This window comes from Eublepharis macularius, chromosome 12 (assembly GCF_028583425.1).
Source record: "Eublepharis macularius isolate TG4126 chromosome 12, MPM_Emac_v1.0, whole genome shotgun sequence".
In the NCBI taxonomy this organism is placed as follows: domain Eukaryota; kingdom Metazoa; phylum Chordata; class Lepidosauria; order Squamata; family Eublepharidae; genus Eublepharis; species Eublepharis macularius.
This window is the reverse complement of record NC_072801.1, coordinates 43,901,857-43,925,066: the sequence shown is the minus strand read 5'-3', so window position 1 is coordinate 43,925,066 and position 23,210 is coordinate 43,901,857. Positions and strand designations below refer to the sequence as shown.

Below are 23,210 nucleotides of genomic sequence, written 5' to 3'. Positions count from 1 at the left end.
GGCTTACCCAGAGCTAGGAGTCCAGCACTAGTGGGGCAAACTGACACAATGCAGTAACAATAACATTGCGATATTGTAACGTCATTAAGTTTTCTTTTTTAAAAAAGACATGTTTTAGGAAAGGAGGGGAGGAGGAGGGAGAAAGTGGAGGAGGAGCTGAGAGAAGGAGGGAGAGACCATTCAGTGAGAAGTGTCCTGCAGAGGGTGTAGGAGGGCAAAACAAAGGGCAGAGGGGGGAAAAATGAAAGGGAAAAGGGAAAAAATGAAAGGAAAATTATGCATGATTGAAAAAGCCAACTTGAAACCACATCAAGAAAAACATTGGGCAGAAAATTCAAAAAGAATCTTTGAAAATGCTGCAGTGAAATTTGAAGGGGGAGTTAAGTGTGTGGAATTTGGAAATAAATCCAAAGTGATGCCAGAACCAGCAAAATCGTACAAAGCTGAAGTTGGTTCCCAGTTCTTTATTTGCAGTTCCTAGTTCCTTATTCGCAAAGACAAAGACAAATATTGTGGGGAAATTGAAAAGCTCTGCACCCCAAAATGAAGTTTGGAGGGGCACATATCATACATCTACAGATTCGGCAGACTCAGCCCTCTAAGTGGATCTATACTGGGTCATCTTACAAGGCCCGGTTCTTGAGCTAACAGCTTCAAAGTAGGGTGCCCCCAGAACAAATCAGTAAGAAGAAAGGGGGGCGGTTGCAGCAGAAAAAAAAATTGGATCACCCCAAATCACAAACTTTGAACACCAGAGACTGTCACCTACAAGAGGACATGTGCTGGTGCTGATCCAGTCTCTGGTTCTGGAGCTAAAGCCTCCTATTTGGACTGCTTCAAGAACCTTCTATTAGACATTGCTGTGAATAAGGAACTGGGGAAATAAAAGCCCTCTGCCCCAAAACAATCTTTGGATCACCCCAAATCACACAGCCCTGAACTCCAGAGACTGCCCCCTGCAAGAGGATGTGCTGGTACTGATCCAGTCTCTGGTTCTGGAGCTAAGGCCTCCTGTTTGGAGTTCGGGGCTGTGTGATTTGGGGTGATCCAAAGATTGTTTTGGGGCACAGAAGGCATTTATTTTCCACAGTTCCTTATTCCCAGCAATGTCTAATAGAAGGTTCTTGGAGGTAGTCCAAATAGGAGGCTTTAGCTCCAGAACCAGAGACTGGATCAGCACCAGCACATGTCCTCTTGTAGGTGACAGTCTCTGGATTTCAAAGTTGTGTGATTTGGGGTGATCCAAAAAAATTTTTCTGCTGCAGCTGCCCCCCTTTCTGCTTATTGACTTGTCCTGGGGGCATCCTACTTTGAAGCTGTTAGCTCAAGAACCGGGCCTTGTAAGATGACCCAGTATAGATCCACTTAGAGGGCTGAGTCTGCTGAATCTGTAGGTGTATGATATGTGCCCCTCCAAACTTCATTTTGGGGTGCAGAGCTTTTCAATTTCCCCACAATATTTGTCTTTGTCTTTGCGAATAAGGAACTGGGAACCAACTTCAGCTTCGTTAAAATCGCCCATGTGGAAAAGGCCTGCAACATGTAATGTGTCCCTTCAGTGGCCACAGAATGTGGCTATCTGGTATCATATTGTGTCCCGTCCCCCATCCTGGGAAGAAGAGATAAAAAATGAAAGCTGTCCACTTGAAGTATAACAACATTGTTGGTGAAATGTCTCCCTTTTTTCAATCCCATTGCAGTTATGGAGAATTACAGGCTTACAGCAGATCAAAAAAACATAAGACCTTCATCTGTAAGCCGGACTCTGGCTGTCAAGGCAGAGGCATCTATGTCACAAGATCTGTGAAAGATATCAAACCAGAAGAAGATATGATCTGCCAGCTATATATCTCAAAGGTACTCCACTTTCATTTGAGGTTTAAAATGGGTCACCTGCGGTACTCTAGTCATCGGGAGCTGCAACATTGCAGATGTTTACAAGCACTCTGCTATGGAAGGGAAAGATTTAGGTAGTCAAAGAATGCAAAGCTATTATGAAGGGAGGGAGTGAGTGAGTGAGTGTGGGGGGTGGGGGCAAATTCACACACAATAGCAAGATACAGGAGGAACTGTGCAGCTGGTGAACCAGGGAGTCAAAGTTTGGGAAGGTGGAATGAATGGGGGCGGGGGGCAGGTGACTGGCAGCCACATTGCAGCTGTGAATCCTGGTGATTACTGCTTGTAAAAGCACTGCATTGGCCCAATTTGCATCAGGACCACAGGGAGAAAGTGACTGAGGGAGCAAAGGAATGGGAAATAGAAATCCTAGGAAAGTGATAAGAAGGGTTTCAGAAGGATAAGGGAGCTGTGAGTCAGGAAACTCGAGGTTGAATGGACCACATGATGATGTGAAGTAGGCGGCTGAATCAAGTCCAAGAACTGACAGGTCTCACATGTCTTCAAAACAAGCTCAGATTTGTTTTGATGAAGCTCCAGAGGAAAACAGTTTCCACAGTTGTGGAACAGCCACTGAAAATGCCCCTCTGTGCTTGCCTGTCTGGTTTGAACATGCTGTATGGATGGGGTTGAGTAGAGGCTGTTGTCCATCATTCGTTTATGTACACAGGCTCTGCAGATCATTTAGGTGCCCCTCCCCAGGTCCAAAACTACATGCAGGTTTCATCTCAGGAGGCTACATGAAGCTAGTCTTAAAAACTTGGCTTGCATATAACCTTCTAGGGGACGTTGTACTCTCCAGATTTATTAGGTTTCTTCAGTCCCTTAGGTGCTTGTTGCAAATATGACAATAATTCTGTTTTCTCTTCCTTTCCCGAAGCCTTTTATTATTGATGGATTCAAGTTTGATCTGAGAGTTTATGTGCTGGTTACATCGTGTGATCCACTGCGGGTATATATTTATAAAGAAGGCCTTGCACGTTTTGCAACATCCACTTACTCAGACCCATCAATCAGCAACTTGGTGAGCAAATCTTAGTAAAGTAAACTGTGGAATTTAAAAAGGTGATGGCTTCAGATATTTTTCCTTGAACAGCTGAAGTGGGAACTTTAGGTGCCATTGCTTTGGTCTCTCTCTCTCTCTCTCTCTCTCTCGCTCGCTCGCTCGCTCGTTCGCTCGTATGGTCATAGACCAGCATACACACAGGCCAGGATATTACACATCCAGATATTTGCTTTGATACAAATCTACTCCATGGGAAGTCATACCAAAAAAAGGGGAGTCTCTATATTGCTTGGGGCTGTACACAGCATTCTTCTGTGTGCAATACTAGAGGAGACTGCAGCAACCCTACAATTTCTGTGGTTTCACATGAGAGAGAAAGGTTCAACATAAAGGCAGAGGTCAGGGGGATATAGAATCATGTGCAACTAAAAAATTCTATGTCACTCTAATTTGAATTTCACTTACCTTTTGTCTTCTGCCTTTTGAACCAACACAGCAATCACTGTCTACAGAAACCCTGTTCACAAATTACAGTGAATATATGTACAATCTGGATATAATGTACACTTGAGTTTTTAAAATACGTGTTGAGTAGTTCACGTTATGTTTATTTGTTTATTTAATTTATTTATGCTACATATACTTTCTTACTGAAACCCAAGGCAGATTACAGCAGAACATTTATCCAGATATTCATCCCATTTTCATTTGTAAAATAAACACGCTTAGGCTGTTTCTTATAAACAGATGTACACATTTATTGAAACATTGTGTACAGGGCTACAGCTAACTTTAAAAGGGATTGTATTTTAATTTGTTATGGTTGTCTCTAAACAGTGATATTCACTCAGAGGCTAAGGAGCCTCATCTGGCTCTTTGACATGCCACCTGTGGCTCTTCTGAGCACCATTCCCCAATGTGGTACTCTCTGCATGTTCCAGGAAAGTGGGCAAGGCTATTGCCCAGTTGGGTTTGTGGTTAGGAGGGGGTTTGCATCTTGAAAAAGCAACTACCAGAGGGAGAGGAAGACAGGTAAACGGAGAGATTCCCCGGGCTGTGGGTCTAGTGCCAGGGATGGAAGTAAAGGGCCCATCTTCTTCAGCAATTCACCCCTTTATTTGCAGTCTATAGTTATATCTTACATTAGAGAGCCAATGCAAAGTAGTGGTTAGAGTATTGTAGTAGGATCTGTGAGACCCAAGTTGGAATTCCCATTCTTGAAATGGAAGCTTGCTGGGTACCCTTGGGCCAGTCACTCTCTGTCAGCCTAAGCTACTCCACAGGGCTGTTGTGAGGATAAAATGGAGGAAAGGAGAACGATGTGAACTACTTTGGGGCCCCATTGGGGAGAAAGATGGAGTATAAATGAAGTAAATAAATGAACATTATTGCATATATGAGTTTGGTGGAGAGGCTTACAGGACATAACAGTTACCATGTGGATTTTTTGGTTTATGGTAATTGCAAATTTGGGCTCTCAGTGAGCCAAGGAGTGAACAGAAGTACTGTAACGGCTGAGCTGTACATTCAGATGTAAGAGCACAACGGGAGCTTTTGAGGATCAGAGAAGCCCTGGGGATGTGTTTAACCCTTTCTTCATTTGCTGCTTCTCCTTTCCAGATAACTCCCCAGATGCCTTGACCCCTGCTGGATTCCTAATTTGTGTTTCCATTGTTAACACTTATCTGAGGTTCCATCTATACTTTGCAAAATCCTCTTGTTTGTTGGGGAACTTTGCACTGCAAGTGCAAGTGCGATGGGAGTTTTGTGCCTCTAGGGTTGCCAATTCCAGGTTGGGAAATCCCTGGAGGTTTTGGGGTAGAGCCTGGGGAGAATGGGGTTTGTGGAGGGTAGGTACCTCAGCAGAGTATAATGCCATAGAGTACCCCCTCTAAAGCAGCCATTTTCTCCAGGGGAACTGATCTATGTGGTCTGGGGATCAGTTGTAATTCCAGATCTCCAGGAGCCACCTGGAGTTTGGCAACCCTGTATGTTTTCCAGATACACACCAACTCTTTTCTGTTTGTGGTCACAGATGCAGGGAGAAATGGCTGTGGCCCTCCCCTCCCCCCAGTTGTTTTTGTGTCTTCGTGCTGCCCTAGGGAACCGCTATTCTCTATGTTGTAAAAATCATGCTACTTATGTGGCTACACATAACTTTCATAGTGGAGCCAGTAATTCCATGGGATGATTTGCAAGTGTGAAAACAGTTTGGCAGGAGGCTAAAGCCGTTTCTCCCTGTGCCCTGGGGTTGCAGACTCAAAAGTGTGTCTCGGAAGCACCAAACTCTTATCTCATGTGTGATACAAAGTCCTCGTGTTGTTCCCCCAGCAAACACAAGAACTTTATAATGTCTAGATGGAGCTTGAATAGAACATGTAGTTAGATGGCCATAAGGAAATCTGACAATGCAGCTAGTTAGCAATGTCTGTGTACAGCTTACACTTCTTTCTTTTGTTCTTAAAGAAAAACTCCAGCCAGTAGTCTTCAGATTCACTATAAGTAGGGTTTGTTTTGTTTTTGGCTCTAACACCTGAGTTTTATGAAGTGCTTGTGCAGATTGGATGGCCTCAATATCCCTTTCAAATCTATGATTCTGATGTTATTTTCCTGGTGTAATTTATTCAGAATTATTGCAGAAGGAAATTGAAGGACTCTTAGATTTAAAAAACTGCCTAGTTCATACCATAAGGTATAGGTGCCACCCTGCCCTCCAATTCTGAAGGAACAGAAGGGAGGCTGAAATCTCTCTGGCCTCATAACCTGCTTGTTTGTTTAATTATTTACAGGACAACGTCTGCATGCACCTGACTAATTATTCAATTAACAAGCACAGCGCTAATTTTGTACGAGACGAAGATTCTGGTAGCAAGAGGTACAGAATGTTTTCCAAAATAATCACAGCTGGTGGTATGCTGGTGGGCCTGTTGTTGTGAATCTTTACGGCCATTTCATACGTGGTTAGGAAACATTTCTCTAAATTCAGCTGGCACGTGGTGCCATCTCTATCATTAGGTGAAATAAATCATTTAAAAAGCTCAGATGAGTAACAGCAGGGGACCTGGAGCAGACGAGAGAAGCCTGGATTTATCCCCCCCTAAAGGAAATACAAATGAATTTGTTGCAAATGGAACTGCTGGATTGCCGCCCTCTGTTTTTATTGTTTTCGGTGAGCCTAATTAGCCACCTCTCTAAATCTTGCATCGAACGGTCAGTTCAATCTAATTATCGTCATCTTGATTCCCCCCCCACCCCCGCAACTCTCTTTGGCATTATTTTTTGTTGTTGCTGTTGATCACCAACACCTTATTAATCTGCTGGCTGCCACTCTTCTGCAGCATTTTGCCCACTGCGGCAAAGACTTGGTTTACTCTGCATGCTTTTCCTTAGCATTAGTGTGCTTTCTGGGTAAGAGGATCAAATAGCAGCAGTACTGGCTAGCCTTGACACTGCAGTGCCACGCTGCTGTCCAAAATGGGGTCTGCAGTGTGGCAGATGAATAAAAAAGCAGGAGGATTCATTAGAGCAGAGGTTCCCTGGCTGAGAGACCCCCTTCAATGCTCTACAATATTTCCCCCCTCAGATCACTATCTGCTCAGTTTCTGTTCTTGCAGTTAGCTGTACTATTGGACCCAGTCCTGGGGAGGCGGAGGGAGAGAAAGATAGCTTTGGAATTCAGTTTTCAAATCTTTGTATTAGAGAAAGGCAATCACAGTGGTTAAGTGGTTTGGCTGCAAATCAGCACTCTACTGGTTCAAATCTCACTACTGCTATGAGCTCAGTAGGTAGCCTTGGGTCAGCCACTCCTCTCAGCCCCAGCTCCCCAGCTGTATTGCAGGGATAATAATAACACTAACTTGTTCACCGCTCTGGATGAGGCACTATTCTATCTGGAAGAGTGGTATATGTGCAGTTATTATTATTACTATGTAGAGCTATTCCTAGCACGATACGGATTTTATGAAATTAATTTTTAGTGCCTCAGAAGTGCCATGGGTTTCGTCACACTTCAAGTAAAGGCCTAAGGTCTCCCTAGCAGGAGAATGATGTGATAATGAGGTGACAGAGTGCAGAGGGGGTAGATTGGGCTGGATCATTTCAGACTACAGGTAAGGGACTGTATTTTCAAAGTTCCCCTACAATAATAATCCTCTGTAAGTAGAAAGCAGCACTGAGTATGAAAAGCAAGGATAAAACTCTTTTCCTTTATGTGCTTTTTTCAAACGTTTACATGAGGGAACAATAAAAATGTAACACCCTCACCTGCGGCCTAAAATGGTAAAATCTATTCCATCCCCTTAGAATTCTGCTGCCTAATTCTTCAGTACATCTAGACCAGGCCTCAGAAAAAGAAATTCACTCAAATCTATGCTTTGTACCCTATCCCCCTATGGAAAATGCTTTCTGTACGTTATCCGCCATTCCCATATGGGTCAGCCATGCTCCATCACTCCTCTGTGTTTTGTCCATCTTCTTTAGGGTCAAATAATAATGTTAACATTTTGTTCCTGGGGAATCTGCAGGAGGAATGTTCAAGATCACACAGGCTGCTTCCACTTGGAGGGTTTGATTTGTCCTGGCTCTCAAACAGGAGCGGGCATTCTCAGAGCATTCACAAAATGTCATGCTCCAACTGTTCTCCTCTCATGGTTTCTCCTAGTTGCTCCGGTGTTTCCCACGTCTGCTTTGTTCTCTTTCTGGAAAGATCAAGGTCTAAGCGGAGTTGCTCATAAAGTGAATATGCAGGTGCAGATTTCCAAACCTCCTCCCCCTCACCTGATGCCATTTTTCCTGCATATCCCCTTGTGCCTGCTACCTCTTCCTACGCTCAACACCGGTCTTATTTTATTTGCCGGCTTTATACAGTAATAGGTATAATACCATAGTATCATAACACTATAGCTATTTACCTTTTTTTTAAAGGCCAGCAAAAAGCACTCTGGCAACGGAGGCATGGGGAAATGGCAGGAACAAGGAGATACCACAAATAATATGCCCATGTGGAACTTCTATTGCTGCTGCAAATGCTACTGCCCAACAGGGAATCATCCCTTTGTGGAAGTAACCACTGCAGATTAGTTCTCCTCTTTAACCCCCTCCCTTGATCATATCCGCTTTTACGTATTCATAATCTGGATGGTTAAAGAGTGGCAAAAAGGGTATATTTTTGCACACTTTCTTTGGCCTTGCTTCTGGCCATTACAGGCATTCAAATCTATTTTAGTGATAGGAAATATGGTCTTGAAGATTGGTAGATATTCAAGATTAATGTATGTGAAATGGAACAATATGACTGCTTATTGTTTATGACTGCTCTTGAATTAAAATGATGTGCTTAAAAACAGTTTGCATAAAAGTGTAAGTCCTTCAACGAGAGTGTCTTCTTTTTTCTCCCCTCACCCTGCATTTTTAAAGGAAGCTATCTACCTTTAATAAGCACATGGTGGAAAATGGCTATGAAACAGAATCAATATGGAAGGACATTGAAGAGGTGGTGGTTAAAACCCTGTTATCAGCCTATCCTGTCATCAAGCATAACTATCTCACCTGTTTCCCCAACCACACCATGGGAAGTGCTTGCTTTGAGATTTTGGGTTTTGATATTTTACTGGATCGCAAACTCAAACCATGGTTGCTTGAGGTATGTTTCGTACAAAGCGAACATCCCTTTTCTTATATTCAGAAACTGTTTCTTCCCTTCTCTTCACTTTGTATCCATCTACTCTAACCTCTGCTCCTTCTGTTAGTTTGTTGCTTTCCTCACCAACGTAGCCCTGTGGCAACTCTTTCTGTCTTATGGATGACCAGCAGAGGGTGTTAGACTACAGGGAATGTCTTTTTTTTAAAATCCTCAAATATGTAGTCCTATACATTGGACTCTTCAGTTGGGAGGGTAGTCAATTGGCTGCATAAATCTCCTACTTGGAGTAAGAAGGTGAACACTGCCAAGCCGGATATCTGCAATGATTTATCTAATTAATCTTTCTGTCTTGGAAGAGCAATCAGCCGGATTCCCAAGAGAAGTTCACAAGTGAGCCCCAGTGGCAGCACTCATCCTGTGTTCCTAATCTTCGATATTTGGTAATCAAAGCAGCATCCTTTCTTTAGAAGTAGAGGTTGTACTTTTGCCTTCTGCCAGATGTAGGCTTCATATAATTCAAGCTGTTTAGGGCAGGTTTTATATTTCCTGCCATGATGAGTTTTGTATTTATTTATTTACTTCATTTATACCCTGCCTGTCTCCCCAATGAGGACCCAAAACAACTAGCATTGTTTTCCTCTCCTCCATTTTACTGTCACAACAACCTTGTGAGTAGCCATGTTGGTCTTCAATAGAACAGCAGGATTTAAGTCCAGTGGCACTGCAGAGACCCAACAAGATTTTCAGAGTGTAAACTTTTGAGAGTCGGAGTTCTCTGAAGAATGGAGCTCTGACTCTCAAAAGCTTGCACCCTGAAAATCTTAGCAACCCTGTGAGGTAGGTTGTGCTGACAGAAAGTGACTGGTCCAAGATCACTCATCAAATCTCCATCGCAGAGCAGGTATTCAACCCTGGGTCTCCCAGATCCTAGTCCTATACTCTAACCACTACACCATACTAGCTCTAGACTGATTATGCACTAAAAAGTATTCCCCCACCTTTAACTTTGTCTATCCATTGTTCTCATTTCTTTAGGTTTTTTTTTTAGCTTCCTTGAGTTGAAGGATCAGGGAGATAATCAGTGTTAGCTATCAATATTCAACAGGAATAAAAGCAACCAAATAAAATACTCATTCAAATATTCATTACTACATCTGTTTAAGTTTTTTTCATTACTTTGACCTGATAAAAATACATAAAAGACAAAAATCCCCTCAAAATATTTCCATTACAAATCCAAATAGAAATTTTATAACTATAAAAGTATCCATTCTATTTGATGCATATTTCAACATGAAAAGAAATGACAAACCATAATCAGAACGCTTTAGATCAGTTCTCTTGTCCCAGTTTGTTGTGCTTTAATAGTCAATGTTCTCAATGGATACAGTTTAGTGCAGCATATATTTTTTCTTTAGATGACCGCTTTTTTATTTACCTCTTATTTCAGTAAATAAAGGACAAATCCATTTGTTTCGTATGTTATTTGAGTAAACAAACATGGATATGTTCTGTTTTTGTACTGAGCCATTTGCCATTCTCCCATTTGCAAAAATCTTGAATTTTTAATAGTCTGCCTCCGAAAAGTATTTTGTCCAAATACATTCCTTGACCATGGTCTTCCGTAGACTGCTTAAATTATGCCTAGTTTTGGCCATCAAAATCTAATTACAAAATCTAGTTCATGTTAGTACTGCTAAAAAAAAAACATTAACTAACAAGTTTGAAGCCCCCGAAAAGCCCATGATTAAAATTACAGTTAAGAAATCTTCATTGACAGCTTAATTCCAGTCAGTACCAAACAGGAAGTACTTATAATAAGTCGGGAATTTGTTTAAGTTTGAGTATTGGGGAATCTTTAAAAGAATGATTCAGAATAATTAAAGATACTATACACTTGTTTTTACTTACACACACACAAACACACACAATCTAATTGTAGTTATTGATCGTTGTGGAAATATGCCCTGAATGTTCTCGCAAATGGGAGCCTTGCTTTTGGCATTAAAAGTTTAAAAATTTTGGGTTCAGGTTATGTCCCCTGTATGTATTGTGTGTGTCTTGTATTCCAAAACTTTTCTTTCCCCAGTTCTTACGTTTGAAATTGTAGCGAATGCATACAGGCTCAGTTTCTTTTATTGCAGGTGAACCATTCTCCGAGCTTCTGTACCGATTCATGCCTTGATAAAGAAGTGAAAGACCAACTCCTGCACGACACACTGGTTCTGATAAACTTAGGAGCTTGCGATAAGCGGAAAGTCCTGGAAGAGGAGAGGCGACGAGGAAAAGAGAGACTTCTCAAGCAGTGCCGTAATCGAGAGTCGAGGTGTGAGGTCTTCTGGAGACTGTGTACATTGAGAATGTATCAGTCACCTATCAAAATGTTTAAAGTGGAATGGATTTGCAGCTCTGTTTTTGGCTTTTACACAGAGCAAAATGCTACATTTTTGGAGCAACTTCCCATTACTCAGTATTCCTCTTTAAATAGGAGTCTCAGAGAAGTATTGAAAGATAAACGTCCTAGAAACAATGAATTAGCAAGTGGGAACAGCACAGTAGTTGGCACTTTAGGCCAGAATTAGATTCTGCAACATATACATGATTGCTGCTAGATAAAAGAGGCAGCCACACATCTATTGTTCCTCTCCTCTTAATAATGTCTAGTACAACCTTTCCCTATCCTCATGTTACAACAGTACCTCTTCACCACTAAGTAGTGGGAAACTCTATAGATTATAGCATCCAGGCCTGGTGTTCACAAGTTTCATTACTGTATCACAGCACAGAAAAAACGTGCAGCATTTAAACGAGCCAATTTTATTTTTTTCTTTCTCCAAAAAGGATGCAAATTCAAATCAATTAACTAACATACACAGAGGGGAAAGGACATAGTTCAAAGCCAGCACAGCCCTTTAGCATGGCTCATTTTGCTTTAGTTTTATCTTCCTCTGTTTTTCTCCAGATGTGTACTTTCTTCTTTCAACAAATTCAGGTTGGCATTTATTTATCTCTTAAAATATAGTAGGATTGGTGCAATTGTGCCATATTTTCCCTCATCCCCTTACTAATATACTTTTGTGGAATATACTGAAAAATGTAGGATGGGGTAGGGATCCTTATGGTACAATTGTGAAGTAGTCAGGTTTAGGTTTCTGGTCAAAGACATGATGTGTTACAGCTGAAAGGGTTTAGAGCTGTAGAATCCAGTAACAGTCCAGAGGGCTTTAATGGCAGCATGAACAGTTGTGCAGCAAGCCCAGCTTGTATCCCTGCCATCCTAATTTTTCTAGGTACTTTAAAAAAGCTTCAGAGCATTCAGCAGAGGTCAGGAATAAAACAAAACATCACCTGTAAGTGTTGCAGCGAGAGCAGCTAGTTCAGAAAGGAACTAGTTGATGCAGAAATGCGCACACTGTTAATCTTACATTTAAGCATTTCAGCATAAGCAAATTTTAAAAGGACATTTTAAAAGGTTGTGTAGTTCTTTATCCATCATTTAAGTGAGTTTCTTCAACAGTCTAAAGGGATATCAAGAAAATGAAGGGAACAGAAATGAATTTTGTGCAGACAGAAGACCTGGATCCAACCATTTCTTCTGCTGGTGAAAAAGGAAGGGTGCCTCTTTAGCCACCAAAAAGGTTGTGTAGGGGATTGTAGGACATACATGGACAAAAGCCGTGTTGGACAGGGGCCTTGTAGCAAGGAGGGGAATTGGGTGAGGTTGACTGAAAAAGCTGTCTGGATCCAACCCACAGCGTATGTGAGCTCTATCATGCTTTCCACTTAGAATGTTCAAGATGTCATATGCTCAAGTCCCCACTCATATATACGCAGAGCTTGTGGCAAGCAAAAGGAAGAGCAAGAGCTAGGGACTTTGGGCAGCTTTTTGCTGCTTATCTCACCTTCCCCTATCAGAGAATTAAGGAGATGTTGGGAGGCTGAGCTCCCGTACAGCAGGGGGACATGGCATGGTGGGTCTTTCCTTTCAATCTTTTCTTCCTCGGTGAGAAGACAGGCAAGAAAGAGTAGGACGGTACTGTACACACTCTGACTTGCTTCCAAATTTTCTGTCTATTAAAATAAGCAAACAAGTATGCAAAGCTATTGTGAGCAGCACTTCTGCCTTTGAACGTCATTTATCCCTGTGCGCAAAACGAGATCTGATTCAGGGGCCCAAAATGGCAACATAAAATTTAAAATGGAAAGATTTCCCACTGTGGACATTTTCTCAGGGGTTGTTAACAGTTTTACTTGGGTGGTTTTTACTAGGGTCATGGAATACAAGAATTGCCAAGCAGCTTGGCTCAAGCAAGCGGAGAAATATGAGGAAAAACACATTGGAGGCTACCGCCGAATTTACCCTGCTTCTGATTCAGACAAATATAACAAATTTTTCCAACACCACAATTCGCTCTTCCAAGAAACAGCAGCTTCCAGAGCACGTGAAGAGTATGCCAGGTAAAGAAGAGCCTGTAGGATACAATGCGGCATGTTTTTAGTCCAGTTTATAGCCTTAGCCCTACGCCATAACAGCATTGCTAAGTAATGGTTCATTCACTCTGTTTTGAGTTCAAGGCAACCTTTAGGGTCAAAACAGACGTGACAAAGATCATGGATCTCCATTGGTCTGTAAAGAATAAACTATGTACGCAGCTGTGATCCAGATTGGTGCTGAGTGAGAAGGGAAGATGAGATTTAACCCTGCAAGCCCCACGCTTGGTTTCACTCATTGAAACCACGTTCCCCACACTGCTATTAACAGTTCTAAAATTTAAAAAGATGCTACCTTTTAAATCCTTATTTGGAAGTTAAAGTATGGGAGTTTTACTGTGACTTTGGTTTAATATCTTTGTTTACAAAAATATATAGTTCCAGCCAGGGCTTTTTTTCGCAGGAACGCAGCGGAACGGAGTTCCAACACCTCTTGAAAATGGTCACATGGCAGGTGGCCCTGCCCCCTGATCTCCAGACAGAGGGGAGTTTAGATTGCCCTCCGTGCCACTGGAGGGCCAAGGGCGATATAAACTTTAAAAAACTCCCCCCTTGTTCCAGATGACCCAAAGTGACGTCATTGTGCAGTCCTGAGTTCCACCACCTCTTTTCCCAGAAGAAAAGCCCTGGCTCCAGCAGGTATTTCCATGAGTACAACAGGAAAATACAAAGGCAGTTCTCAGTCGCACAGCAGAATGCTGTCCTGTTCAAAGCCCAGCAGATTCCAGACTGTTCCTCCCAAATCCCCCCTGGCAGATTCTGAGGTTTTATCCCCCAGAGAGACTTTGTATGTGTGTGTGGGTTACTGGTATACTCCAAGAGTCTTTCCACACAGGCATATTAAGGTGATCTTGCTGCAGCCAAGTCACTTGCAATGTACAGTACCAATAATTTCCATCATTCAGCCTGATGAACAGCCAGTACTATATTCCTGAGACACATCATGCATCGGGAGAGGGCAGACTCTTTGTTCCTTTCTTTTAGAGGCTCCTACCAGGAAGCCTTCAAGACCCCTCTTTCTCACTGCCCCCACACATAATAATGTTGATGTGATGGTGATTCAAGCTTCCACAGGTTCATTTGCATGGTCCCAATCAGCACTTAGAATCCCATGTAGCAATTATTCAGTTTTAAAAGATGTCATCGTGGTTCTCCGAGTGTCTCTTCTGTTTTAACCACATGAAGCACATTTTGTTATTATGTGTTATGAATGCTGTTAATGAAGGAAGGAATTTGGAAGAAACATTTGCAAGGGTATCCCTATCAGTTCAGGCTTTACATTTATGATAGGAGCCAATTTAAACTAAGCCAGTTTAAGTCCCACCTGTCAAAAAAAAATTGTTTATACCTCCTGTCCAGTTACATCGGTTAGCCTAATGGCTTTTAGACAATAATAATAAATAATAATAATAATAATAGCTTATATACCACTTTTCACTGTTCTAGACAGATTAGTGCTCCACTCACAGCAGTGAATGTGGTCAGTGTTATTATTCAAATTATCATCAGAACTGCCAAAATGTGAAGATTAAAATGTTTCGATAATGCAATGTACTATAATATTTATTTTATTTTTTAAAATGCAAAATTTAAATAAAGTTTAGAAAAGGCCCTAAGTTATAACTCCATATCTTTGAATGTACTGTGTGACTTCTAAGGGACCAGAGGAAACATGGTTAAGATTACTCAGCAACAGGACCAGGTTAGCATTTTGGTGCTCAATTCAAATATTAAATTGTTCACACATGGATATTGGAGATCCTGAGCATGGATGGCCACCAAGTTTGTGCCAAAGTATGAGCCGTGCAGGTTAGGGAGGCATTGAATAAGAACGACAACATTTGGTTTATACACCGCCATTCAGGATGACTTAACACCCACTCAGAGCAGTTTACAAAGTATGTCGCTGTTATCCCCACAACAATTACCCTGTGGGGTGGGTGGGGCTGAGAGAGCTTTGAGAGAGCTGTGGGTCTAAGGCCAAGCAGCTGGCTTCAAGGGAAGGAGTGGGGAAACAAATCTGGTTCTCCAGAGTAGAGTCCCATGGTTCTTAGCCACTACACCAAGCTGAGCATCCTTCACCTCCCCAACTCCTAATGCTAACTGCCAGGACGGAAGAAAGCTGGAGCTAGCCTTTCTCCTGGGGGGGCATGCGTGTGGTTGGCATCCATTGTTTTCATGACCTATGCCACCAGTGGCCAAGATCTGAGAAGAAGGTAAGCTCCCAGTGGTTCTTACCTTGGACCTGGGCATCATTGAAGTTCTAGAGGCAACAACAAATGGAATCACACACATCCTCTCCCATGTTTCCTTCCTCAAATTGCTCTTGAGTTGCTTGTGCAGCAAACTGGCCTTACTTGTGATCTATTTTTGTGGCTCATACAAACCTGCCCAGCTTCTCCCCAATTCTGTCAGCCTGGATATTCCCCCAGCTGGATCCCCTGAAAGCCTAAGAACAGATCAGATACTCTAGACCAGCATTCTGTTTACAGCAGAAGCCAGGCAACTGTCTCCAACAATGACAAGCAGGGTGGGGAGATGATACCCCTACTCATTGCATGTCCCCAGCATTGGGTGCAAAGAGTCAAATAGTGCCACTGAATCTGGATGGTCTGTTCAGCTGTCATACCAATAGGTGTTGATAGATCTGTCCACCATGGATTTATCTAATTCTTTTTAAAGGCACTTTAGGCACTGGCTATCATCCCATCTTGAGGTAATGAGTTACATGAGTGCACTGTGTACTATGAGAGGTAGAAATGTTCACGCATTTACCATCTGTGCTGTTGATCAGCAAACTATCTCACTGAGATCCATGGAACCCAGACTCAACACTTTTAAAACCTGAGTGTATAGTTTGGCCCTCTCTTGGAGGCCAGAAGAGATACCTTAATCATAGGAATAGTCAGTAAGTGGCAACCTGAGGACCATAGCCAGGTGTCCTGGCTTGCCTATCCAAGGACATCACACCTGTTACTCTTATTGCTGTCCAGCAAGAGGGAGGCGCCCTAGAAGACCACTCACACTGAGACCCTTTTTGGGAACCTGCTGGAGGTTTAAGAGGATTTGCACATTTGGTGTAGGATTGGTGTGAAGCCTCTTCCCCATCTGTCATCAGTACTTCTATTTCATCAACAGGCAGCAACTTCAAGAGCTACGTCTCAAGCAGGAACAAAAAAACCCTTTATCAAGAGAAAAGAAAATGGAACTCCAGGGAGAGTCTGGTGGAGAAAAGATAAAGGTTTACAGGCAAAAGATGGTATCCAGAACAACTGTGACACAAACCTGTGCTCAGGTAGGAAAATAAGAAAGATGGTAATGGAAAGGCCTGCTGAATTCTACATGGATAAATCAATGGCAGCAACCAAACCACCCTCAGATTAAGTGCTTTCCTGTGCATAATTATCTTCACTAAAAACCCACAGAAATTAGTCAGCTTTAATCAGTGTTTGCCCCCAAACAATCCAAATAATCCTTTGACTCTTCATGCTAGCTCTTGACAATGCTCGCAGTAATTTCATGCTTCCAACATATTTTATTTTCTTTATCATACCGACATCTTGCCTTTCTTCCAAGAAGCTCAGTATGACGCACCTGGGAGGTCATCTCATTGTATCCTCCCAATAACCATGTAAGGCGGGTTAGGCCAAGTGGGAGAGTCACTTGCTCAAAGCCAACCATCTTATTTCTTGGCTCAGCAGGGATTTATTATCACTTATAAAGCTCTCTGGATCTCTCTTCCTTCATCTACACACATCTGCCATATCTCACAAGCTCAGTGACAAGGGATGGGCCACGTGGATGCTGTCCCCCCCCCATGTGGATGCTGTCCCACCCCCATGTGGAAACAGCCAAGAGTAATAAAATAATGTGTGGGGTGGGGTGGGTGAGGAGCGCAGGAGGAACATGAACAATGGCAGCCACATGTACTTAGGCCTTGCAACTCTGCAATTCTTTCAATAAGCCACAAGGACCTGCAACTTATCTGTATATATATATATATATATATATATTATTAGAAACATTGATACACCACCTTTTCCCATGGGCTGCTGTCTTTGGAGGTTTTTAGGTATTACACGGCTTTTATTTGCTGGGGCATTTAGTGGAGTCTGAGCTACAATCATGTTCTGGGGTTTTAACTGGTATTTCATTGGATTGCTCTGTTGTTTCTCATTAGGAATTGTAAGCTGTCCTGATCCACAAAGGGAAAAGCAGGGTATGGATTAATTAATTAATCTAACAAAAATCTGGAGAAAAGCTGAGTGGGGAAGATGTAAAAAAGAATACTTAAGAGTTAACAAGGGCAGGAAATGTAGGAGGCTAGGAGGCTTACATGGCATGGGGGGTATTCCAAGGGATGGGGGAAAGGGCACAAGGAGGAGGAGAAATAGAAAAACTCAATCAGATGCCTCTGAACAAGGTCCTGGCATTTGGGGCAGCACTGGTGCCACTAGCCAGTATCCTGTGTCTTCTTGGCAGAGTGGAAATAAGTACTCATGATTTTTGTTCTTTCCTGTCCCATGATTCCCACCATAGCCTTTGTAGGGCCAAAGTGAACTTCCTCTTTCCTTTTTCACCAGTGGAAAGGTGGCTGGATCCAACTCATAAATATGTCAAATGATAAAATGAGGATACATCTTTTTCTTATTGGCAACAATGAAGAATCAACCAGTGCTTTCTACCCTTTATATTTTGTACTTTTAATAACCCATTAACATGTTTGATTGAATAATAATTTTTAATGTATATATTCATAGGTTTGGGTGGTTGTTGATGTTTCTGGCACCTAATAAAAACTGATCTATTCTAGATGCTCATGTGGATCTGATCCATTGTGTCTGAATTCAGTACTGTTTTGCGTTTATTTTCCCTCTGTTCTCAGCCTCAGGATTGTTCAGAATCTGAGCCTGGGACTGCTATTCTGCTTCGAAATTTCTCGTACAACCAGGAACCCAAGAAGGAAGCAGTTTCTGTTGGTCCAAATCTCTTCCATCCAGAGACCCCTGGGTCAGACAGCTGTCCAGAAACACTTGAGAAACATCCTGTGAGGCCTTATAGCTCCGTGCCTGACCTTACGAGACAGAACTCAACCTTCACCACTGAGCAATGTAACTCCAACCCAGAACTGGGAGATACCATCAGCAGTCACCGATCTGCAACAGATGTAGGTATCAGTAACAAAGCAGTCTTTGTAGCAAATTATTGCTGTGTTGCATCTCAAATCTCAGGTTGCAATAGCACAAATCCAGTCCTTTGGCTGGGGTTGTTTAAAAGCTTTTGGCTGCATATTAGGCTTTCTTGGTTTGGTACAGTCCTATTTACATATAATGGGTTGGAGCTATTTTTTTGCTAACAAAATGCACTTCCATCAGTAGAACAGAACTTTCCTGCCTCCCACAGCAGTCCACTGATCTTCCTAAAATGGTGCTTCTGGAGAACAGAATGGCACGAGCAGCAAATCAGGGGTTTGCAACAGGAAGAGGAAATTGGTTGAAATTACACATTCCCTTCTAATAGTGGAAAATTTAGGCTGCACCCAACCCACCATCTGAATAGGGAAGAAGGGCACTCTGGATCACATAAGAAAGAGGTTCATAGCTTTCACATTGGTCCCAGGTGTTCCTCTTTTTGCATTACCCAAGTAATATCTGGATATAACTACATGATGAAGTGATGGCAGCTACTGTGTATTAAACAAAGATATGAAACTTGGTTAGTTTATTTCTGCTCAGCTGTTGAAGCCCCCATTATTGATATGAGTTTGAGATCGGATTGTCTTAACTGGATCAGCCCCTGGTCTCTGACAAAGTGGTTACTGGAAAGGTTGCCTGTTTAGACAGCAAGACTCTCACAGATCTATCTTCTTTCCTTTACCAGCTCCAACCACCAGAAGAATTTCCCAAAATATTTGCTAAAGAAAGCCCAAATCCTCCCAAGCAGCTTCCGGAAATGTTGCAACCTCGTGCAGTGAGTGCAGCAGCAATCGGACGGTCTTTCTGTAACGCTGTGACAGTTAAAAAGGCTCAGCTTTTCAGAAGTGAGCAAGCCCAGCTGCATGTTAGACAAACCTCAGCCTCCCCACGCTCATCCATCCAGAGGTTAAAAATGAATTTCTCAGAGAACAAAAGTGAAAAAAGAACCATCTTGGTCTCAGAATTCTTCAGGAAGGTGAATTTTACACCACTGGAAAAACCTCCCAGACTTTTCCTGCAACACCAGCCTGGTCACCTTACAACCAGAGCACGTAAGTGCTGATTTCTTGGTATCCTGGCATCTTGAGCATCATGTATAGCTGCCCAAGCAGAGGGTAAATTGGGTATTTTATTTAGATCCTATAGAAAGTAGGATAGGGCTGTCTAGTCGTTTATAAGTATTACAGGCTGTAGATATCCACAGGTTCTTTCTCAGGCATCAGGTGCATCCAAGATGGTTCTGGTTTGGGGAATTAGCGCTGCTGATTTATAATTTCCAAGCAGAAATAGTTGGGGTTGGTTGTTGTGGGTTTTCCGGGCTGTATTGCCGTGGTCTTGGCATTGTAGTTCCTGACGTTTCGCCAGCAGCTGTGGCTGGCATCTTCAGAGGTGTAGCACCAAAAGGTCTTTTGGTGCTACACCTCTGAAGATGCCAGCCACAGCTGCTGGCGAAACGTCAGGAACTACAATGCCAAGACCACGGCAATACAGCCCGGAAAACCCACAACAACCATCGTTCTCCGGCCGTGAAAGCCTTCGACAATACAATAGTTGGGGTTCTTTGACACTGTTAGTAACAACCCACCTGACCAAAAGAATCTGGTGTGAAACCTTCAAGGGTTATGCCTTCTCCCTCTGAGGAAAGGAGGACATCTTGGGTGTTTCCCTTTGACCAATCAGGGAGGCAGGAAGTTCATTTTTTCTTCCTCTTTCCTGTTGGCAGTTGAAACACCCCTTCTTCCAATTCTTTCTTGCCTCCAGTGAGAGCAGTTGTAGTGGCAGAGTCCTCACTTTACCTCTCTTTTTCTCTCTCTTACTCCTCCTTTACTCGATATATCCTGCTTCTCATTGCCTTCAGACCCATTCTCTTCTTTGAAGAGTCTGACGGCGCCATGAAGTCCACAGACTCCAACAGGAGTTTTATGAATGAAGAGGAGGAAGCTCTATAATAGCCACAGCCGCAGAGGTGGAAGCTGATCCTTCCGGTGTCATCCTGCTTCTAAGGCTGGAACGGGCTCCTGGCAACTTTTTGACCACAACAGCCGCAGTGGCAGAAGACAATCCCTCCAGTGCCGTTGTGCCTCTTAGGCTGGAGCGGGCTTCCGGCAACTTTCTGGCTACTGAGCTGTGTATCCCAACCAAAAAAGGTGCAATGACAGCTGCGGGAGCTTGGATTGGCAGTGCACCTCTGCCTGGAGGCTGAGAGCAGCGCTTTGCAGCAAGCTGTGGAAAAAGCGGGAAACAGTGGCAGCTCTTGCGCCAAGCCCCATGTGGCCCTGAAAGATGCGCTTACCAATCTCCCCCCAGGAGATAGAGCAACAGGACTTTCCTGCTCGGATTGGAACCTGCAAGCTCCGATGATTGATCTTCCAGGGGCGGGTAATGTACCTGGCAACCTTGGATTTTCTTTCCAGGTCGACTTTGTTCCCTCTCTTAAGACAAACTATGAGAGGAGAGATATTTAAGTTTTTGCCAGTCCCAACTCCCGACCCAGGGCTACTAGCGAAGGGACCTCTAACCCCCCCTCTCCTCCCCCTCCCAAGGCCAGAGATAGGCAATGTGGGGCCAGAGGCCCTCCAAGGCTGTGCAGAAGGCAGCACCAGGCAGGGTTAAAGACATGGGGCGCTCCTGGGTGGAAGAGGTGTCTTCAGATTGCAAAGACAGAGAGGAGGGCAAGTTACTCTCAGAGGAGGAGGAGGTCACAATACCCAAATAGTCAGACCGATTGCTCAAGGTAGAAGTCTATCAATAGCTACTAGCAGCCTTAGAACTGCAGGAAGGTCCAAAGGGGAGGAGGAGGACCCCAAGGCAGGCAAGCTACATCCAGTCCCAAAGGGTGCACAGAAATTTTTCCCCAGGGCAGACACACCTGAAAAGGTTTTTCCATTCCCTGAGTACCTTGAGTGGCAAATGAGGGCCAAATGGGCCTCTCCTACGGCCAAACAATGCCCATACTCAGTAAAAAATTACTCTTCTTCACTAACAAGTTCTCACAGGTGCCATGGATCGACGCTTCTGTGGTAGCATCACACTCTTCAGGCCTCTGGTTGGAGGACGGCCAGGGCTCCATCATGGACAATCTGGACAGAAAGGCAGAAATTTCTCTCAGAAGGGCCCATGAAACCTCAGTTATGGCCATCAAGGACACCACCACTGCTTCCATTGTGTCCAGAGTCTTGGTGGTGTGGGTTGCAAGCTTATCCTGCTGCTCTCAGAAAGTCACGGATGCCCTCTAGAGGGGGTCAACCGGATTCTTAAGGCCAACACTTTTTAGCAGGTGCTACCTTGAACACCCTAACCTTCTGCTCTAGAGCCATGACGTCAGCAAGGGTGGCTAGGAGATTGTTGTGGCTGAGGGCCTGGCCAGCCAACCTCTATTCCAAATTCATCCTAATGGCCTACCCATTTTCAGGGAGACAAGCTCTCCCTTTGGAACTTCCCCAGGCAAACCTTAGGAGAGGATCTTCAGATCCAAATCAAACAGGCAGCAGCAGGGATGAGGAGACATTCATGGCTTTGGCAACCAGGCCTCTAAATCCTGACTCACTTCAGGGCCCAGTGAGGAGGAGGCTGTTTCAAGTCCATCAAGTGTGGGTCGAGTCAAAGGTGGTCGCCTGGACTTCGAAGTGGTCTCCAAAGGTTAATTGAGTTCAGATCTTACCCACTGGATCCCTCCCTCTCTGCAAGGACCTCAGAGGAAACTTATCTCATAGAAAGCACTCTAGACATCCAGGTGATAGAAATTGCCAGCGGGGAGACAAGCCTTGGGGTATACTCCCTGTTCTTACAGTCCCAAAGAAAATGGGGGTCTGGAGGGCAATTCTAGACCTGTAATTCTCAAATCAATATATTAAATTGAAATGTTTCCATTTGGAGACCTTATGATCTATCCCTGAAGGATTGCAATTGGAGGAGTTCCTCACGCCTATAAATCTCACCAAGGCCTACTTTCACATCCCATCAACCCAGTTCGTTGATGTTTTTCTAAGGTTTCATGCCATTTTCAACTCAGTCCTCTGGCCTAGTTACAGCACCCAGGGAGTTCTCCAAAGTTTTCATCAACTCAGTTGTTCGCCTCAGGGAGAAGGGGATCCACATTCACCCGTTTGGAAGGCACCTTCATCTGAGCTTCACATTGGCTACAAATATCCACAGATGCAAGCGAGTTTGCTTGGGGAGCAACACTGGAGGGTTGCCCAGCTCAGGGCCTCTGACCTGAAGCAGAGATGTGTCTCCCAATCAATCTCCATGAGATGAGGGCGAGTCGTCTGGCTCTCATACATTTCTCTGGCCATATAGCCGGAGAAGAAATCCTAGTCCATACAGACAACATGTCGGTCAAAGCTTATATAAACAAGCATGGGGTCAGAAAGTCCTCCAAACTTCACAAGGAGGCAATCAAGATCATTACGTGGGCAGAACCCCTCCTGTCTTCCATTTAAATGGAATACATACAGGGCATGGCCAACACTCAAGCTGACTGGTTGAGCAGACATACAATAAAGACAGGAGAATGGACCCTCAAGAAAGAGGTTTGTTCCAGATGATGACGGATCACCTCAGGATCCCAATATTAGACTCCTTGCAACTCATCAGAATCACCAGGTTCCAAGATTTTGGACCAGGTATTACCACGCCAGGTGGAGGGACCGACTCCCTCACAGCTCAATGACCAAGAGGTCTGCTCTATGCATTCGCTCCCATTCCAGGTATTCCCAAGCTGTAATAGAAAATGGTGGAACAGAGGGCGGAGGTAATGCTGATAGCCCCACGATGGCCGAGAGGCCTATGGCTTCAACACTCCAGTTGATGTCATCCACCTCCCCTCTCTCTCTTCCTTCAATCCCAGACCTCCTCCAATAAGGCCCAGTCTGGCATCCACACCCAGAGTGGACATGTCTGACTGCCTGGAGGTTGAGAGGGATCCATATCAAGACTTGGATCCCTCCCACGAATAATCAACACACTTCTAGCCTCCAAA

At 43.6% G+C, this 23,210-nt stretch overlaps 1 protein-coding gene across 1 annotated transcript in view; it reads left to right on the top strand.

The window, feature by feature from the left end:
* The window catches only part of TTLL6 (tubulin tyrosine ligase like 6), a 43,698-nt gene that overhangs the window by 13,148 nt on the left and 7,340 nt on the right, over positions 1 to 23,210 (top strand). Inside the window, exons 6-14 of the mRNA XM_054995570.1 lie at positions 1,701 to 1,857; positions 2,777 to 2,920; positions 5,692 to 5,777; positions 8,318 to 8,543; positions 10,688 to 10,869; positions 12,813 to 13,001; positions 16,173 to 16,329; positions 17,920 to 18,201; positions 18,915 to 19,281. Coding sequence (XP_054851545.1) covers positions 1,701 to 1,857; positions 2,777 to 2,920; positions 5,692 to 5,777; positions 8,318 to 8,543; positions 10,688 to 10,869; positions 12,813 to 13,001; positions 16,173 to 16,329; positions 17,920 to 18,201; positions 18,915 to 19,281 — 1,790 coding nt within the window. The remainder of the gene's footprint in view (positions 1 to 1,700; positions 1,858 to 2,776; positions 2,921 to 5,691; positions 5,778 to 8,317; positions 8,544 to 10,687; positions 10,870 to 12,812; positions 13,002 to 16,172; positions 16,330 to 17,919; positions 18,202 to 18,914; positions 19,282 to 23,210) is intronic.